General features: G+C 56.9%; 3 protein-coding genes across 5 annotated transcripts in view; all 3 read left to right on the forward strand.

Moving 5' to 3' along the window:
- The window catches only part of ELOB (elongin B), a 183,333-nt gene that overhangs the window by 93,520 nt on the left and 71,785 nt on the right, over positions 1-18,028 (forward strand). The window lies entirely within an intron of this gene.
- Positions 1,365-7,092, forward strand: PRSS22 (serine protease 22). The gene is made up of 6 exons (XM_015129646.3): positions 1,365-1,970; positions 2,854-2,880; positions 3,479-3,641; positions 3,871-4,148; positions 5,836-5,993; positions 6,521-7,092. Exons 1-6 carry the CDS (start codon positions 1,889-1,891, stop codon positions 6,755-6,757), a joined length of 945 nt encoding a protein of 314 aa, XP_014985132.3. The 5' UTR covers positions 1,365-1,888; the 3' UTR covers positions 6,758-7,092.
- Positions 11,398-14,563, forward strand: LOC697965 (serine protease 30-like). Of its 3 annotated transcripts, none has more exons than XM_077985245.1 (5): positions 12,275-12,458; positions 12,539-12,565; positions 12,789-12,954; positions 13,040-13,308; positions 13,810-14,563. In XM_077985245.1, the coding sequence occupies exons 1-5, from the start codon at positions 12,407-12,409 to the stop codon at positions 14,481-14,483; spliced, it is 1,188 nt and encodes a 395-aa protein (XP_077841371.1). In that variant the 5' UTR covers positions 12,275-12,406; the 3' UTR covers positions 14,484-14,563. The 3 variants fall into 3 exon arrangements, with proteins under 3 accessions (XP_077841372.1, XP_077841371.1, XP_077841373.1); XM_077985247.1 differs by having other exon boundaries at positions 14,187-14,323; XM_077985246.1 differs by lacking the exons at positions 12,275-12,458; positions 12,539-12,565 and adding an exon at positions 11,398-11,553.

The raw sequence follows: 18,028 nt of genomic DNA on the forward strand, positions 1-18,028 counted from the left end.
GCGGTGGCTCAAGCCTGTAATCCCAGCACTTTGGGAGGCCGAGACGGCCAGATCACGAGGTCAGGAGATCGAGACCATCCTGGCGAACCCGGTGAAACCCCGTCTCTACTAAAAAATACAAAAAACTAGCCGGGCGAGATGGCGGGCGCCTGTAGTCCTAGCTACTCGGGAGGCTGAGGCAGGAGAATAGCGTAAACCCGGGAGTCGGAGTAGGGAACAAGGTGGGGCTCACCCCAGGCAGGGTGAGGCACCTCCTCCAGGCTTCCAAAGCCCCCCTGGGGGCTGTCCCAGCAGCCACCCCCAGAGTTGGTGTGCAGTTCCAACTCCATCACTCACCCAGCAATCTTGGGCAAGTCACTTAACCGCCCTAAGCTGCCTCAGTTTCCTCATCTGCAGAGTGGGAATAATAAGGACATTTGAGGATTAGGTGAGGCAATGCATGGCACTCCTAAATGTTTGCTCTATTCTATAGATATTACATTTATATAAATATATTTATCATATACATATTCACTGCTATGATTTTTTTTTTTTTTTTTTTTAAACAGTCTTACTCTGTCACCCAGGCTGGAGTGCAGTGGCGTGATCGCAGCTCACTGCAACCTCTGCCTTCCAGGTTCAAGCAATTCTCCTGCCTCAGCCTCCGAAGTAGTTGGGACTAAAGGCGCCTGCCACCATGCCTGGCTGATTTTTTTTCTATTTTTAGTAGAGACGGGGTTTCACTATTTTGGCCAGGCTGGTCTTGAACTCCTGACCTCATGATCTGTCCGCCTTGGCCTCCCAAAGTGCTGGGATTACAGGAATGAGCCACTGCGCCCAGACGCTATGATTGTTTTTAATTCCCCCCCAGCGGTAGCAAGGGCCCTGCTGGAGGCTTGTTGATTGAACTGGTGAAGGGGCACAGGCTCCTGTCTCTTTGTAGAGGAGGAAGCCTGCCCTGCTTGGGTGGGAATGTCAGAGTGTCCCAAGTGTGGGGCGCTGCAGGGCACTGAGTCAGGGAAGGTCTCACAGGATTCAGCCCCGGCTTGCCATTGCCGCAGCCGCTGGGAGGAAGAACCGAGAATCCACTCCCAGGCCAGGACCCGGCCCGGCACAACCCAGTCCAGCAGCTCTTTGAATCCTGGAAGTCCCAGCCCTTCCCGGGGCTCCTCCTCTCTCAACCCCGCTGCTTGGCTGCGCCCTGGTGCCCATGGGCTCCTCCCCTTCCCAGGACTCCAAATGAGGTGAGTCCTCAGGTGTCTGAATGGCAGGGCTGAGGCCCGCCTGCAGAAACGACAGGAGGGCGGCCACCAGGAGGCCACCAAGGTCGCCACTCACCTGATTCACAGCTTTCGGGAAGTGGGTTAACGGGATTCCCGAGCCCCGGGTTGCGCCAGGTCTCTGGACTGAGTCACAGGGGCCCGGGCCCCTGCAGGTGGGTGCCCTTACTGAGCCTTGGGCACCCCCTAGATCCCTAAGGCCTTAGCACCCCCCAACACTCAGTACCCCAGACTTCACCACTCCAAACCCAGGCCCTCCCCAGCCCGGAACCCCTTCCTTTCAGTGCCCTGGGACCTTTCTCTGCCCCTAGACAGTCAATGTCAGGGACCACTGGGCCAAGCCCCCTCCCCTGCCCTTCCGGAGGCCACATCCTGGACCCACAGCTGGAGCCTGGGGTCTTAACTAGAGCCCCCCCCAGGGCCCTGTAGCGGCTGGCTTCCTCCCCGCAGCCCCGCCCCCTGCCCATGACCCGCAGCCAGAGTGGCCGCGGGAGCCACCTCGAGACTGGTCTGACGGCATTCCGCCTCCCGGGATAAAACCTGGGGCGACCTGCAGGGAACCTACACACCCTGACCCGCATCACCCTGGGTCTCTCGAGCCTGCTGCCTGCTCCCCCGCCCCACCAGCCATGGTGGTTTCTGGAGGCCCCGCATCCCTGGGTGGGGGCTGTCTTGGCACCTTCACCTCCCTGCTGCTGCTGGCGTGGACAGGTACGTCCGGAGGCTGCTCCTCCCTCCTCCCTCCCACCTCCTCCCTCCCTCCCTCCCTCTCTCCCTCCCCGCCTTGCCTCTCTCATCTCCTTTCTGCTTCTGCTCTCTGTTTATCTCTGGCTCCTTAACTGCTCTCTGCCTCGGTTTCTTCTACGGCTGTGAGGATTAAACAGAAAACGCAGCAAGTACGCAGCGCGCCTCTGTCTCTGGTTACTGTCGGCGTCGCCATCGCCGCCTCCTTCTCGCCTCCGTGTTCTCCCATCTCCTCATCCTCCGCGGCTTGCCTCTGGGGCAGCACCGTTTTGTTTTGTTCCTGCGGCACGAGGTCAGGGGAGGGCACCAGTGGCAGCAGCGTCCAGGCCCGAGGGGCTCAGGCCTGTGCCTCCCTCGGAGGAGCCGGTCCTGGTCCTCCGTAGGCAGGCTGGACGGGAAGCTGCGGGAGGGCAGGCTCACAGCTGTGCAGCCAGGGCCTGGCCAGGCCCCAGGAAATGCCCCGCCAGGAGGGGCCCTGGGGTTGAGAGACTTGAGGGGCTCCCTGGGCACTGGAGGCCTAAGGGTTCCTCACCACCAGGTACTCAGGGAGACCCCTCCTCACTTGGCGCTGGGGACCCTCCTTACTGGGCACTGGGGGACCCTCCTCACTGGGTGCTGGGGGACCCTCCTCACTGGGTGCTGGGGGACCCTCCTCACTGGGTGCTGGGGGACCCTCCTCACTGGGCACTGGGGGACCCTCCTCACTGGGTGCTGGGGACCCTCCTTACTGGGCACTGGGATCCCTTCTTACTGCGTGTTGGGGGCCCTTCCTCACTGGGCATTGAGGGCCCCTCACCACTGGGTCCTGGGGCCCCTCACTGGCCTAACTGTTTCCTTCTCTTGCCCTCAGCCACCCTCAATGCGGCCAGGATACCTGGTGAGTGGAGCTGGCAGCTCTGACAGGAGGGAGAGGGGAGGAGGCCCAAATGCAGGCAGTATTTATGTGTCCCTCCCCTGGGCACGGGTCAGAAAGGGGCTGGAGTGAAAGGGGGAGAGAGCCCAAGGGGAAGGGAGGCAGGAAGGAGACACCAACGCAAGGAGAAAGGCTTGAGAGGTGCCAGAGCCAGAGGAGAGAGAGAGCCAGGAAGGTGAACAGAGCGGAAAGCAGGGTAAGGAAAGGCTGTGGGAGAGACCAGGTGCAGCTGACAGGGAGGGAGTGGGAGGGCCAGGGCAAGGGCCAGGGGAAGACCAGCAGAGAGTGAGGATGGAGGGAGGGAAGGGACTGGGAGGTGGGCGGAGCTTGGGGTGTGGGTTGGGTTGGGGTACAGGTGGAGCTTAGTGTGTGGGTAGAGCTAGGGGTGTGGGTGGAGCTTGCAGTGCAGGTAGAACTTGGGATGTGGGTGGAGCTTGGGGGCATGAATGGAGCTTGGGCTGTGGGCAGAGCTTGGGGTGCAGGCCTAGGGATTGGGATTCCGAGGGTGGGTTGTAGGAAGCTGGAGATAACAAAACTTGACCGTCCCCTCCGGTTCCCCCAGCCTGTGGGAAGCCCCAGCAGCTGAACCGGGTTGTGGGCGGCGAGGACAGCACTGACAACGAGTGGCCCTGGGTCGTGAGCATCCAGAAGAATGGGACCCACCAGTGCGCCGGCTCCCTGCTCACCAGCCGCTGGGTGATCACTGCTGCCCACTGTTTCAAGGAGTATGTATAGCCAGCCTGGGACACTTGATTCTCCAAGGCCCTAGGCTTTGTGCCCCAGGTCCTGGACTCCCTTCACGGGCTCTGCTTCTGGGCCTCTGTTCAATCTTGGTGCCCCTCGGTTCTACCTAGAAGCCTCTCCTGCCTTCAGGCACCTTCACACCCCTGCTGTTCCCCCAGGTACCTCCTCCCAGACCCTCCTGGCTGATCCTCCTCTTCCCTTTCCTTCCAGCAACCTGAACAAGCCATCCCTGTTCTCTGTGCTGCTGGGAGCCTGGCAGCTGGGGAATCCTGGCTCTCGGTCCCAGAAGGTGGGTGTTGCCTGGGTGCAGCCCCACCCTATGTATTCCTGGAAGGAGGGTGCCCGTGCGGACATTGCCCTGGTGCGTCTCGAGCACTCCATACAGTTCTCGGAGCGGGTCCTGCCCATCTGCCTGCCTGATGCCTCTATCCACCTCCCTCCAAATACCCACTGCTGGATCTCAGGCTGGGGGAGCATCCGAGATGGAGGTGCGGCTTCTTTCTCTCCAAAGTGGTTGGGGGTGGATGGGGACAGAGGATGGCAGATACTTAGGGACACAGACACCATGAGCAACAAAAGGTGGAGGCCAGAGGCACAGCATGACACAGATCGAAGAAAAGATGGGTTGCAATCCAGAAGAAACCTCGGTGGGCAATTTCAGGCCATTTCTCTTTTCTTTCTCCTTCTTCTTCTTCCTCCTCTTTCTCATCTTCCTCCTCCTCCCCCTCCTCGTCTTCCTCCTCCTCCCCCTCCTCCCCCTCCTCCTCCTCCTTCCTCTTCCTCTCCCTCTCCATCTCCTTCTTTTCTTCTTCTTCCTCTTTTTTTTTTTTTTTTTTTTTTTTTGAGACAGGGTCTTACTCTGTCACCCAGGCTGGAGTGCAGTGGTGTGATCATAACTCACTGCAGCCTTTGCCTCCCAGGCTCAAGTGACCCTCCCACCTCAGTCTCCCAGGTAGCTGGGACTACAGGTGTGCGCCACCACACCTGGCTAATTTTTGTATTTTTTGTAGTGACAGGGTTTCTCCATGTTAGACAGTCTGGTCTTGAACTCTTGGGCTCAAGCAGTCCACCAGCCTCAGTCTCCTGAAGTGCTGGGATTACAGGTGTGAGCCACTGTGACCGGCCTCATTTCTACTTCAAAAGTATCTTTAGCTATGTTTTGAGGCAACAGCCAGACCCGTGAAGCTATTCAATTCATCGATATAGGAATGGCTGAAAGGAGGTGTGTGTGGGACTAAGCTGAATACAGGGTGAATATAAAAAGAGGTCTGATTCCAGAGTGGGAACAGGCACCACCTGGTGGCAGCATGCCATAATTGTGGGCAAAATTCTAAGGAGAAAATGCAGCCTCCTTAATTGTAAAATACAATTTTCAAACCACCTCTGGAGGTTTGGAAAACATCATCTTGAAACTCAAACTAGATTACATAAAGCAAGAAGCAGGGAAGCAGCAAGAGAAAGGTAGATGACAGATCGACAGGCAGGTGGATGATAGAGACTGGGCTAAGGAAAAGAAACATACAGGCAGAAATGACGATACAATGAAGACCTGGAAGAGAGAGTTTGAGAGAGAGAGATAGAGACTAAGTAAGAACAAAGTGTAAGACAGATGAAAATTTAACCAGATTCCAGAATAATTAAGAGAAATGACACTAGCTCAGGTGTATGGGGATCCCACTGACTCTGAGGTTTCAGCCTCCCCATAATCTCGGTAGGGGCTTCTTCAAGAGCTAGAATTGCGGACTTTCAGTCCACAATCTGCAGACCACAGTCTGTAGACCAGCTCCAGGCAAGGTGTGGGGATCCCTCAGGTCCTGGTAATTTTCAGCATTGAGAAGACATTTATTGAACACTTCCTCTATAGCAGTCCCAGTGCTGGATGAAGTAATGCAGTGTCTGAGACAGGAAAGGCTCTAACCATCTGTGGATATCAGAACATTTATTAAAGAGGCAGGCAGTGTCTTAGGTTTCACATTCATGTTCTGATTCAGCAGGGCCAGAGGTGGAGACCTGGAATTTCGATTTTCTGAAGGCATCTTGGGAGAGCCTGGTAGAGCTAATCTGTTAGCCTTTGAGCACCGCTGCTGAGAGGAATGGTGGTCGGGGGGATAGTCCTTTGAGGAGGCAACGAGGAGGGAAGACCCCCAAGCCTGATTCTGTCCTCCTTCCTCTCAGTGCCCTTGCCCCACCCTCAGACCCTGCAGAAGCTGAAAGTTCCTATCATCGACTCGGAAGTCTGCAGCCGCCTGTACTGGCGGGGAGCAGGACACGAAGCCATCACTGAGGACATGCTGTGTGCTGGCTACTTGGAGGGGGAGCGGGATGCTTGTTTGGTGAGCCCCCCCCCCCAAGCCCCCCCCCCCCGGCCAGGAGGGCCTCGAGAAGGAGCCAGCATCAGCCCTGTCCCCACTGGGCATCACCACCTCTCCCTGGCCTCCTCCCCAGAACTGGCTGTGCCTGACAGCCCCCGGTCCCCATTGAACCAGCCTCAGCCTGGCTCAGCCACTCACTTATTTGTTCAGACATTAAACTGGGCATCCAGCTGCACCACCTCGCCCTCCGGGAGCTTGCATTCCCTTCAGGGGGTTTCCCATGCCTCAGTACCCAGAGCCAGCTCTAGCTCTGGGACTGTCTGGAAGACAGTCAGTGCAGCAGCAGCACCTGGGCCTGGCCGTCTTAAGGCCTGGCTGCAGCTCCTACTCTGTCGCCAGGCACTTCTCTTGGGTGGAGGTCAGGTCCTGTCTCCCCCAGGAAGGAGAAATGGGCTCCCGGGGCTCATCTACTCCCTGACAGGGCACGGGCCCTGGATTCTGCCACCCCCTGTGCCACGGGGGTTCCTAACCTCGCCTCCTCTCTTCAGGGCGACTCCGGGGGCCCCCTCATGTGCCAGGTGGACGGCGCCTGGCTGCTGGCCGGCATCATCAGCTGGGGCGAGGGCTGTGCCGAGCGCAACAGGCCTGGGGTCTACATCAGCCTCTCTGCGCACCGCTCCTGGGTGGAGAAGATCGTGCAAGGGGTGCAGCTCCGTGGGCGCGCTCAGGGGAGTGGGGCCCTCGGGGCACCGAGCCCGGGCTCTGGGGCGGCCGCGCGCTCCTAGGGCGCAGCGGGTCGCGGGGCTCGGATCTGAAAGACGGCCAAATCCAGATCTGGATCTGGATCTGCGACGGCCTCGGGCGCATTCCCCCGCTGTAAATAGGCCCAACTACCTCTGGGGGCCCGGACGGCTGCTGCGGAAAGGAGACCCCTCCCCGCCCCGCCCGACGGCCTCAGGTCCCGCCTCCAAGGCCTCAGGCCCCGCCCCACGACTTCCGGTCCCGCCCCGGGCCCCATTGCTTTTGTGTTTATAAAAGTTAATGATTTTTATAGCTATTTGTAACCCTGCCCACATATCTTATTTATTCCAACAATTTCAATAAATTATTTATTCTGCAATGTCTGTTTTTCCCATGCCTGGGGACACTGGAAAGCAAGGGTCCAGAGGGAGTTAAGGTAGGGGGTTGGATGTTGGCCTGGCCAGAGACTGTGCCATCCTGTCCACCTGGGGCTCACTCTGACCCCTGCTTCCACCTACGGTTCAGCCTCCTGACCCCTGACCTTTGCAGCCTGGGCCACCCTCCCTTTTATCCCTCTCCCAACCAGGGCAGGGCAGCCGATGGAGAGGGGCCAGAGTCTAGAGGCCTGGGAGACCCAGCTCTGCCGCTTCAGGAAGGGGAAGAGAGGGATTGGGAACCCCCAAACTGTGCGTTGGATTCCAAAACAGGCTGGTGAGGAGAAACCCAGCCCCATGGGAGTGGGGTGCTACCTCTCCACCCCCGGCCAAGTCCCCCCTTCTGCTTTCCCCACCACAGGCCTCAGGGACCTCAGGATGGCAGAGCTGAGGGTGGTGGTGGAGGGAGGCGCCCAGGTGAGCCCCATCAGAGCCCCGTCTCCGTAGGCAGGCTGCTGGGTCCTCATCCCCAGGAGCCGATTCGTCGAGCAACTCACCGCGAAGCTCTAAACTCCCCGCTTTGGAAGAAGCAGCGGACAGTGGCAGGGCAGGCCTCTGGCTCTGTGGGCATCAGGAGTTGAGTCACCCCACCTGTCCCCATGGGAGGTGGGAGTTTGGTCCCAGGCCAAGAGGAGGGGTCTGTCTGGCTTCCTGCCTGCTTAGAGATGCAGATTAATACTCTGTTTCCCCACAGCCACTCATCTGCAACCCGCTCTGGCCTCCTGGACCCAGGGTCCTCATCCCAGCCTGCCTGGGTTCAGGCCTTCCCCAGCATTCCTGTAACAAGTGGGTATGTGGTTAGAGGGCTGTGCTGCTGGCTTTGGTGAGTATGTGATCCTCTAGTAGCCAATGCAGAAGAGATTCACCCAAAGCGAAGTCAGGAAAACAACCAGGTCCAATTGTGCTGAAGAATGAGACACTATGACACCACCATGAAATGTCTCCGTCCAGAAATGATCAAGGACATGGCCAAGTTTGGAGAAGGCAACACAGTTTTAGTTTTTTGTTCTGTTTTGTTTGGAGTCCTTTGTTGGAAGTGCAGTTCTAAAATATTTGTTCATACTGTCTTGATTGCCTTATTTATTTATTTTTTTCGAGGCAGGGCTTGCTTTGTTGCCCAGGCTGGAGTGCAGTGGTGTTACCCTGGCTTACTGCAGCCTCTACCTCCCAGGCTCAAGTGATCCTCCCACCTCAGCCTCCCAAGTAGCTAGACTGCAGGCGTGAGCCACCATGCCAGGCTAATTTTTAAATTTTTTATAGAGACAGAGTTTCTCCATGTTGCCCAGGCTGGTCTCCAACTCCTGGCCTCAAGCAAACCACCCGCCTTGGCCTCCCAAAGTGCTAGGCTTACAGATGTGAGTCACTGGCCCAGCCTGATTACCTTCATATGATTATCAGATCACAGTAAATGCTATGGGGTTGTTTTTATTAAAACAACCAACCAACCAACCAGAACTGCCCTGCTGTTTGTTAGAGTGACCGGCCCAGGGAGTGCTGGGGTGACTCAGGTGTCCCAGGTAGCAGAGCCAACCCCCACGGCCCCTCCCTTTGTGACCTGGTCCCCTCTTGATGTAACCCTATGCTCTGGGTTCCCTTACCTCCTCTGTGGGCTTTAGCCCCTCCCCTCTCCAGTCCTCATTTGCTGGCCTCTCTCCCTCACTCAACTTCTGCCCCTGCTCCTGGACTGCCCCCTTCTGTCTCTGAGTGCCCCTTTCCTCATTTCTCCACTTCCTTCCCCTGCTCCTGTCCTGGAGTCTCTCCCTTCAGTGTCTCCTTCGACCCCGCCAGCTCTGCCCCCCTTCTCTGTGCCCCCAGACCAGCCCTCTCCTGCCCCTCGTCTTCCTCTTTTTCCTCTCCTCTCCTCTCCCTGCTCCTGTCCTGTTTCTCCTCCTTGTCAGCTCTCACTCTCTGACCCTCAGTTTCATGGGTGCATGTCCCTTTACCCCATCCCTCCACAGGCCCTGGTGCACGTGCATCTACTCTGCATCTACTCCCTCTAATAGGGTCCTGACAGAAGCCCCTGACAGAATGTAGCGCCTAGAATGGGGGCAGAGAAGCCGCCCCGTAAGCGGCAGGATTCACCAGGGAGGGTGGAGATTTCTCTGAGTTGGGAGATCGCCTCCAGGCAGCCTTGAGTTTAAGGGAGCCTCTCATGCCTTCCTTAGTGGCTCCATGGGATCCCAGGGCCCTGAGGGACAGGCTGGGGGTGGAGTGGGAAGTCAGCTCTGGCTCTGAAGTGCAACAGGACTTCCAACGATGTCCTCTCCAAACCACGGTGGGGTTCCAGGAGGTGGGTACAGAGTCTTTCCAGCCGCTGTCGGGCTCAGGCAGCACGTGCAGCTCCCTTTCCTTGGGGACCCTTCCCTTGGGGGTCCTGCCAGCTCACAGTGTGTGCACCCTACTCAGAGTCGGGCCAGCCCATGTCCCCAAACTTTGCTGGACATGCGGAGTCTATGGCTCACAAAACAGCCCCCTTCTCCCCGGTTGGAGCCTGGCCCAGGAACAAGTCCCACATGTGAACCATGTTGGGTGGGAGGACCTCGCTACCTCCGCCCCACCAGCATCACCTGTCTCTAGGGGCTGCAGAGACCCGTAGGCCTGGCTGTCTCCTCAAGAGGGAATCCCACATGTTCCAGTTGTACTGGGCCCCCGTGGCCGGCTATACGCCCATCCTAGACTCCTGGGCAGATGTCTCTGGCTCCTTTTTCACCTCTCCGATAGAACAGCCTTTTGCAGAGCTCTCTCTACCTCCCTAAGAGCACCCATGGGGACCATCTGACCTCTGCGACAAATGTCATTACAGCAGGAACTGCCTTAGCTGCAGGCTGTGAAGTCTGGCTACTCCTTCCTCAAATCATGAGCTCTTGAGGGAACTTTCTCCTATGTCTGGGACCTCCTAACTCTTCTCCACTTTGCATCCGAAGCAAGCATTTAAAAGCACATGCTTAAATACATGACTTCCCTCCGTGGCAGGCTCCTTTGGTTGGCTAAGCCAACCCCTATTTCAACTCTTCTGTTTGCTTCTTCCACCTGGAAGAGCTAAATGTTCATTGTCTCCTGCATGGTCACATGTGCCTGTGGGACTAAGTGTTGGCCAATGAGATGGGTGGCTTCTTAGGAAGATTGTTTTTCCCTGATAAAAGGAACATATTCAGCTGGCGTCATCCTTTCTCTCCTTCCTCTTTCTTCTAGTACTGAACGCACATGCAATGCCCAGATTTCAGCAGTCATTTATGACCATAAGGCTACAACCTGACATGCTAATGACAGTGAACCACGATTCAACAGCTATGGGTGTGATGGTGAGGTCAAGATGCTGCCCTAGCTCTACACAGCCTGCCTCCTTCCAGGCTTCTTGTTTTGTTTGTTTGTACCAGTACCAGCAGGGATGTTGCCCTGATGCAGCTGGACTTCCCCTTGCAGGCCTCTGATTTTTCCAGAAAAGTCTATCAGGGGGTACACACCAGTTAACTGTCTCCTGGTGATGGAAGCAGCTGTTGAGGATTATTCCCTAGACCAATTAATCCATTAGATTGCAACATGGTGATATTCCTGGTCCAGTAGTAGGAATTCCTCCATAAAGACAAACTTTTCATCATCTATTTATTTTTGTTGCCCCTTTCATTCTATTTTTAAAAATTTTCATGTTTTGGCACCTATTTATCCTCAAAATAATGAACTGTTTCCTTAGCATACTCCAAAAATGATAAAGGAGGTATTTTTTATAATATTATGAACTCACGGTTTTTTTTTGAGAAGGAGTCTCGTTCTGCTGCCCAGGCTGGAGTGTAGGCTCACTGCAGCCTCTGTCTCTGGGTTAAAGCGATTCTCCTGCCTCAGCCTCCTGAGTAGCTGGGATCACAGGTGCCAACACCACGCCCAGCTAATCTCTGTATTTTTAGTAGAGATGGGGTTTCACCATGTTGGCCAGGCTGGTCTCGAACTCCTGACCTCAGGTGATCTGCCCACATCGGCCTCCCACAGTGCTGGGATCACAGGCGTGAGCCACCGCACCTGGCCTTATTTTACATATTTAAATCAGTCCAAGTTATTGCCCACAGTGATGCTCCCATCGTCGGCCAGTGGGAACATCTTCTGGTTGGCTCCTGAGAGGGACCACTCACTTTCCAGACCCTCCAGGACCTGAGGCCAGGCTGAGATGATGCTCACAGGACTCGCATACTGACCGGAACCCCGCCTGATCGCACGGGAAGTCCACTGGAAACCCTCGTGGAGCCCACCGGAAGTTTAGCGAAACACCCTCAACTTCCGTAAGAGCGCAGGAAGTTTGACAGAAAACAGCCGGAAACGGACAGAAAGGAGTCCCTGCGACCCCGTAACCTCCTGTGGCGCCCCCTGTTGGCAGAGTCGTAGCGAGGCCGAAATGAGGTCCGCGACGTGGCTGAGTGAGCATCCGGGCTGCCTGTGGATGGGTGGGTGTGGGGCTGAGAGGCGACGACAGTGGGGAGCTTCCTCAGCGATCCTGGGCTTCTCGGGTCAGGCCGACTTCAGTGCGGGCTGGAGGCCATGCACAATACCAAGCGCATGGCGTGGTCCTCAGCTGCCTCGGGACTGGCTTCGCCTCTGCTCCTGGCCCTGGGATGGGGGCCAAAGGTTTTGGGCAGTGGCAGCAGCAGGAGGAAGTAGTACCTGGAAAACGTGTCTCCTGATTCGACCCTTCCTGTCTGGAGGGCTGGGCTGTGGTTTGTTCCCATAGCAACGAACAGGGCTCCCCTGGGCACCAGCCCCTTAGATACGGTGTGCCCCGGGAGGGCGCTGCAGGAGCTACAGGTCCCTCTGGTGGGAAGGGAGGCGGGAGGTGGGCTGGGGCAGCCCGACTGGCCTGCGTGGATACACTACACTTCCTGGTCGGGGACAGGGTGAAGAGGGTTGGTCCCCACCTCTGCCTTGAGCAGAGCTTCCAGTAGGTGAAGCAGTGGGGGTCTCCTGCCTGCCGGAAGGATGGGTGGGGCTTCCACATCTCAGCCCAGTAGGGTGGACTGACCGGTCCTCTGACCTCTGGCTCCTTGGAGGGACTGGCCTGAAGTGGGTCCTGGCATCCCCAGCCTCCTCTAAACCACCTCCCTGGAACATGTGGGACAGGAACCCAAGCGGCATCTGAGGAGGGCAGGTTCTGCCAGGCACAGAGGGCTCCAGCGTGATTGCCACTGGTTAATGACCTGCGCCCCCCGCCCCCCTAACCTCTGGTGCCGTCCAAGGACTCTGACCCCAGTGCAGTGTCTGTAGGGAAGAGGAGCCATGGGGCTTCGGGCAGGCCCCATCCTGCTGCTGCTGCTGTGGCTGCTGCCAGGTGAGGGGTGCGCCTCTGTCTTCTCCTCCCTCCCACCCCCTGCCAGCCTGTGTGCTCCCCTTTGCTCTCTTGCTTTCCAGGGGCCCATGGGGATGTGCTGCCTTCAGGTACTGTAGACATCTCATCCCTGCACTCAGCCAGCCCCTACTCCTGGCCAGGGAGGACTGGCCCCAGGGGACATGCAGAGGCCCTTGGCCCCGGGAGCCTCATCCCTGAACATCAAGGGCTGAGGGATGTCAGAAGGTGTTAGGGTAAAGAGTGAGACTGGTAGGGAGGGGCTTTCTGAGAGAGAAGAAAGCTGAGGTCTCCCACCTGCCCATCCCTTTGCAGAATGCGGCCACTCCAAGGAGGCCGGGAGGATTGTGGGAGGCCAAGACACCCAGGAAGAACGCTGGCCGTGGCAGGTTGGCCTGTGGTTGGCCTCAGTGGGGCACATATGTGGGGGCTCCCTCATCCACCCACGCTGGGTGCTCACGGCCGCCCACTGCTTCCTGAGGTGAGTGGCGCTGGGTGGGGGTGCTCCTCGCCCCTCCCCTCAGCGGCTGCCTGCAGCGGGCCATGTGTTTCCGTTCCCCTCTCAGGTCTGAGGATCCCAGGCTCTACCGTGTTAAAGTCGGAGGGCTGACACCCTCCCTTTCAGAGCCCCACTCGACCTTGGTGACTGTGAAGAGGCTCCTGGTCCACTCCTCATATCGTGGGGCCACCACCAGCGGGGACATTGCCCTGATGGAGCTGGAATTCCCCTTGCAGGCCTCCCAGTTCAGCCCCGTCTGCCTCCCAGGACCCCAGACCCCCCTTGCCATTGGGTCCCTGTGCTGGGTAACAGGCTGGGGGTCCACCCAGGAGAGAGGTAAGGGGAATATGCATTCACCAGCTCCCACTCCTAGCCAGGGAGGACCAGCCCAGGGACCACGAAGAGCCAGCCTGAGTGGTCTCCACAGACCTTGGTCCGAATGTTTATCTTCTCTCTCCTCCCACCCCACCCTGAAGCTGGGAACACTTGGGGCCAGGAACCATACTGTCCAGACTGTGGGACTCCTCTTGGCCAAGATGACCACCATATTAGATTTTGGGGATCTTGAGCCAGTGTCCAGGATTGTGCCCATGGTGGGATGAATAAGCCAAGGCTAAGAGGTCATGAGATAAGCCAGGGTCATGGGAGAGGATCTGGGCTTGAGCACTGCTCCCTGACCCCACTGTCTCCTGGTTTAGGAGTTGGGACGGGCAGGGTGGGTGGGCACAGAAGAGGTAGGAGGTGCAGCCTGCCACCATCCCAGGTGAGAGGGAAGAGGCTCACCTGATGGGGACGAGGCTCAAGGTGGGCTCAGGCTGGCCCCCGCATCACATCCAGCCCTGGCGAGTGTCCTTCAGGAGGTGGCTGTGCCCCTCCTGGACTCGAACGCGTGTGAGCTGATGTACCACCTAGGAGAGCCCAGCCTGGCTGGCCAGCGCCTCATCCAGGACGACATGATCTGCGCTGGCTCTGTCCAGGGCAAGAAAGACTCCTGCCAGGTGACTGCAGCTCCTGGTCACCCCATGCAGAAGTGTGGGCTCTTTAGGCTCACCGTGTCCTGGGCTCTGTCCCCATGTTCCCCCCCTCAGGGTCTCCAGAGGGACCAGAGTCCTTGCCTGGCTCCTTGGCCTCAGCAGCAGATTCTTGAAGGCACTTGGGGCCCAGGCGTCTCCCTCAATGCAGACCTCATGGGGCCCTCCCTCTCTCTCCCCCAGGGTGACTCCGGGGGGCCGCTGGTCTGCCCCATCAATGATACGTGGGTCCAGGCTGGCATTGTGAGCTGGGGATTCGGCTGTGCCCGGCCTTTCCGGCCTGGTGTCTACACCCAGGTGCTAAGCTACACAGACTGGATTCAGAGAACCCTGGCTGAACCTCGCTCAGGCATGTCCGGGGCCCGCCCAGGTGCCCCTGGGTTCCTCTCAGGCATCTCTGGGTCCCATCCAGGCACCTCCAGGTCCCACCCAGTGCTGCTGCTTGAGCTGTTGACCGTACGCTTGCTTGGGTCCCTGTGAACCCTGAGTCATGGAGTCCAGGGTCCCCCTTCTGGTAGGATTGATGGAATCTAATAATAAAAACTGTAGGTTTTTTTTAATGTGTATTTTATGTCTTTGCTTTTCTAGTAATTCATTTTTATGCTTTACAAAAACATCTGGCTGTGGTAGGTTGGGAGAGCATGGTGCCTGCCCCGGGCAGTGTCTGCGGAACATCTTCATCATTAGGGTCACGGTGTCCAGACTTGCTCAGGACGGTCTTGGGCGATGCCTATCCTGTGTTGTTAGATAAGATCCCTGTCCCTCTCAAAAGTGTCCCAAAAGTGGGAGGAAGAGTTATATAGTCACTGTGACTCAGCCAGTGCAAGAGCTGGAGCTCCTTGAAGCCCACGGATTTTCAGTCTCAGGCATTCTTGTGTAGTTGCCATGGCCACCAACTGTCCAATAATAGGCCTTGTTCTCCCAGCTCTGGCCCACGGAGTGTCCATGCCCTCCCCCACCACCCTGCCCTCTGCTGACTGCAGCCAGTGGGGGCCCTGGGGGCTGTTTCAGGCGTGAACAGGGGCTTTGAGGCCATTGCCAGTGTGGTGGGCAGCGCCCTCTGCCTGTGTCTTAGAAGCATGGGCAAAGCAGTGCCTGGCAGAGCCAGTTCCACACTTGCAGGGAGGGGTCCATTTGGAAGCTCGCAGCCTGTGTCAGTTTAAGAAACTCTCCCGTCTCTGTGAGACAAGGTGGCTGGGCTTTCACTCCAGTTTGGCACCAGGTCTGGGGGAAGGACCCTCTGCTTGGGTAGGGCACAGTCGGGCCAGCCTTTGTCCCATCGCTACTCCCCTGCCCTGGAGGTGGCTGTTGGGAGCACCCCATGGAGGAGAGGGGCTTTGAGGTCGCAGGTGAGTGGGCAGTGGAGCTGTCACCCCAACGCCTCAGCCCTCCCAGGGAGCACCCTCAGCTGGGTGACCTCTTAGAAAAATGAGGTTGTTCTACTGCACTAGAAGACTGGATGCTCTAGAATCATCTCTCCTTTTGCTGTGGGCCCACCTTCATAAGGTCCTGTTCTCCCCTGACGGCCTCGCCTCCTTCCAACCCCTCTGCCTTCATCCCAGGATGGACGGCGTCCTGGAGGGACTCATTGGATCCGCCAGGAGCTCAGCCTCCTGGGTGGAAGTTTCTGGCCTCTCAGCTTCTCTGTTTTGTCTCACAACTTTCTCTTGCTCATTACTTTCATGCGTTAGTTTGCTAATGGATTCTCTGGCTCTTCACTCATAAATAACTCCTTCCAGAAATCCAGTGAGGAGGGAAAGTGACAGATTAAAACAAAGTCCTCACTTCTAGTTTTCTGCTTAAATGTTAGAGTCGGCAGTCCCTCCTCACACAGGCCCGAAGCACCAAGAATGTCTCAGAAGCGCTAAGCCTCCCTCCTTACATATCAGCCCCTTCAGTTTCTCTCTCCTTTTTTCTTTTTTTTTTTTTTTTTTGAGACGGAGTCTCGCTCTGTCGCCCAGGCTGGAGTGCCGTGGCCGGATCTCAGCTCACTGCAAGCTCCGCCTCCCAGGTTCACGCCATTCTCCCGCCTCAGCCTCCCGAGTAGCTGGGACTACAGGCGCCCGCCACTTCACCCGGCTAGTTTTTTGTATTTTTTAGTGGAGACGGGGTTTCACCGTGTTAGCCAGGATGGTCTCGATCTCCTGACCTCGTGATCCACCCGTCTCGGCCTCCCAAAATGCTGGGATTACAGGCTTGAGCCACCGCGCCCGGCCACTCTCCTTTTTTCTTTTGTGACAGGGTCTTGCTCTACTGCCCAGGCTGGAGTGCAGTGGCTCGGTCTCAGCTCATTGCAGCCTCGACCTCCCAGGCTTAAGCGATCCTCCCACCTCAGCCTGCCTGGGCGTACACGTGCACACCACCACACTCGGCTAATTTTTGTATTTTTAGTAGAGATGGGGTTTCACCATGTTGCCCAGGCTGGTCTTGAACTCCTGACCTCAAGTGATCCGCCCGCCCCAGCCTCCCAAAGAGCTGGGATGACAGGCGTGAACCATCATGCCCAGCCCACCCCTCCAGTCTCTTCCCCAGATGACCATGACCAGGGCTGCTATGCCCTCAGCCCTGTGCCAGGATCCACTCCCATCCAGGAGGCCCCTGTCCAGGCTGTGTGCCTGTCTGTGTGTGGATGTGTCTGTGTGTGGGTGTGTATTTATGTGTGTGCCTATGTATGGATGGGTGTTTGTGTGTTTTTATGTTCATGTGTATGTGTGTGTGTGTACGTGTGTGTGTACTTGTGTGTATCTGCGTGTCTATGTGTCTCTGTGGGGTAGGTGTGTGTGTATGTGTATGTGTCTGTGTGTGTGGGTGTGTGTGTGGGTATTTGTGTCTGTGTATGGGTGTGCATTTGCATGTGTGTGTATGTGTGTTTCTGTATGGATAGGTGTGTGTGTCTCTGGGTGTGTGTGTGTGGTGGGTGTGTATTTGTGTGTGTATGTATGTATGGGTGCGTGTGTGTGTGTCTCTGTGTGGGGGGTGAGTGTGTATTTGCATGTATGTGAATGGATATTTGTGTGTGTGAGTGTGTCTCTGTGTGGATGGGTGTGTATTTTTTTGTGTGTGTGTCGGTGGGTGTTTTTGTGTGTCTCTGTGTGGGTGGGTATTTTTGTGTGTGGGTGGGTATTTGTGTGCTTGTCTGTGTGTATGTGTATTTGTGTGTGTCTCTGTATGAGTGGGTGTGTATTTGTGTGTATGTGTGTCTGGGTGTGTATTTGTGTGCGTGTGTGGGTATTTTTGTGTGTATGTTTGAATGGGTGTGTATTTGTGTGTGTTTGTGTGTCTGTGTGGTCCTCAGCATCCCCCACATTTCCTGGCAGTGGACAGCACGAATGCTCCTCGACCCCCACCAGCAGGGAAAGCCTGCTGAGCCTCTTTTCTCTCCGAGGTGTCTGACACCTGCCAACGGTGAGTTAGAAGGAAGGGGCCTCAGCCAACAGCAAAAGCCACAGGAGGATTTTTCCCACCTAACTTGGGCTGTGGTGCACACACAGCCCTCTTTGTCTTCTCTTTCTCTGGCCCCTGACACAGGTGCTGTTTGTGGAGGACTTAGGAGACTGGTGCTTCTGCTTGTGAAGCCCCTCCTGCCCGGGGCTTGTTGGAAACACACAGAGGGTTCTCCTGGTGCCTGGGCCGGGGTCTGGGTGCAGGTCCGAGAGGGTGGTAGGTGCAGACGTGAGTCCAGGTGGCATCCAAGGTGCTCCACTTCCTCCAGCAGCTCCTCTTTTGTTTTTTTTTTTTTTTTTTGAGACAGAGTTTGGCTCTGTTGCCCAGGCTGGAGTGCAGTGGCGTGATCTTGGTTCACTGCAAGCTCTCCCTCCCAGGTTCACACCATTCTCCTGCCTCAGCATCCTGAGTAGCTGGGATTACAGGCACCTGCCTCCGCGCTGGGCTAATTTTTTGTATCTTTAGTAGAGACGGGGTTTCTTTTTTTTTTTTTTTTTTTGAGACGGAGTCTGGCTCTGTCGCCCGGGCTGGAGTGCAGTGGTGGGATCTCAGCTCACTGCAAGCTCCGCCTCCCGGGTTCA

Source organism: Macaca mulatta, chromosome 20 (genome assembly GCF_049350105.2).
Source record: "Macaca mulatta isolate MMU2019108-1 chromosome 20, T2T-MMU8v2.0, whole genome shotgun sequence".
NCBI classification, from domain to species: Eukaryota; Metazoa; Chordata; class Mammalia; order Primates; family Cercopithecidae; genus Macaca; species Macaca mulatta.

Excerpts from the sequence above, each read along its gene's own strand:
- PRSS22 (XM_015129646.3), top strand. The coding sequence starts at position 1,889 with ATGGTGGTTTCTGGAGGCCCCGCATCCCTGGGTGGGGGCTGTCTTGGC. Across the intron at positions 2,881-3,478 it reads CAATGCGGCCAGGATACCTG|CCTGTGGGAAGCCCCAGCAG; the intron begins GTGAGTGGAGCT and ends CGGTTCCCCCAG. Across the intron at positions 5,994-6,520 it reads GGGAGCGGGATGCTTGTTTG|GGCGACTCCGGGGGCCCCCT; the intron begins GTGAGCCCCCCC and ends TCCTCTCTTCAG.
- LOC697965 (XM_077985245.1), top strand. The coding sequence starts at position 12,407 with ATGGGGCTTCGGGCAGGCCCCATCCTGCTGCTGCTGCTGTGGCTGCTG. Across the intron at positions 12,459-12,538 it reads GCTGCTGTGGCTGCTGCCAG|GGGCCCATGGGGATGTGCTG; the intron begins GTGAGGGGTGCG and ends CTTGCTTTCCAG. Across the intron at positions 12,955-13,039 it reads GCCGCCCACTGCTTCCTGAG|GTCTGAGGATCCCAGGCTCT; the intron begins GTGAGTGGCGCT and ends TTCCCCTCTCAG.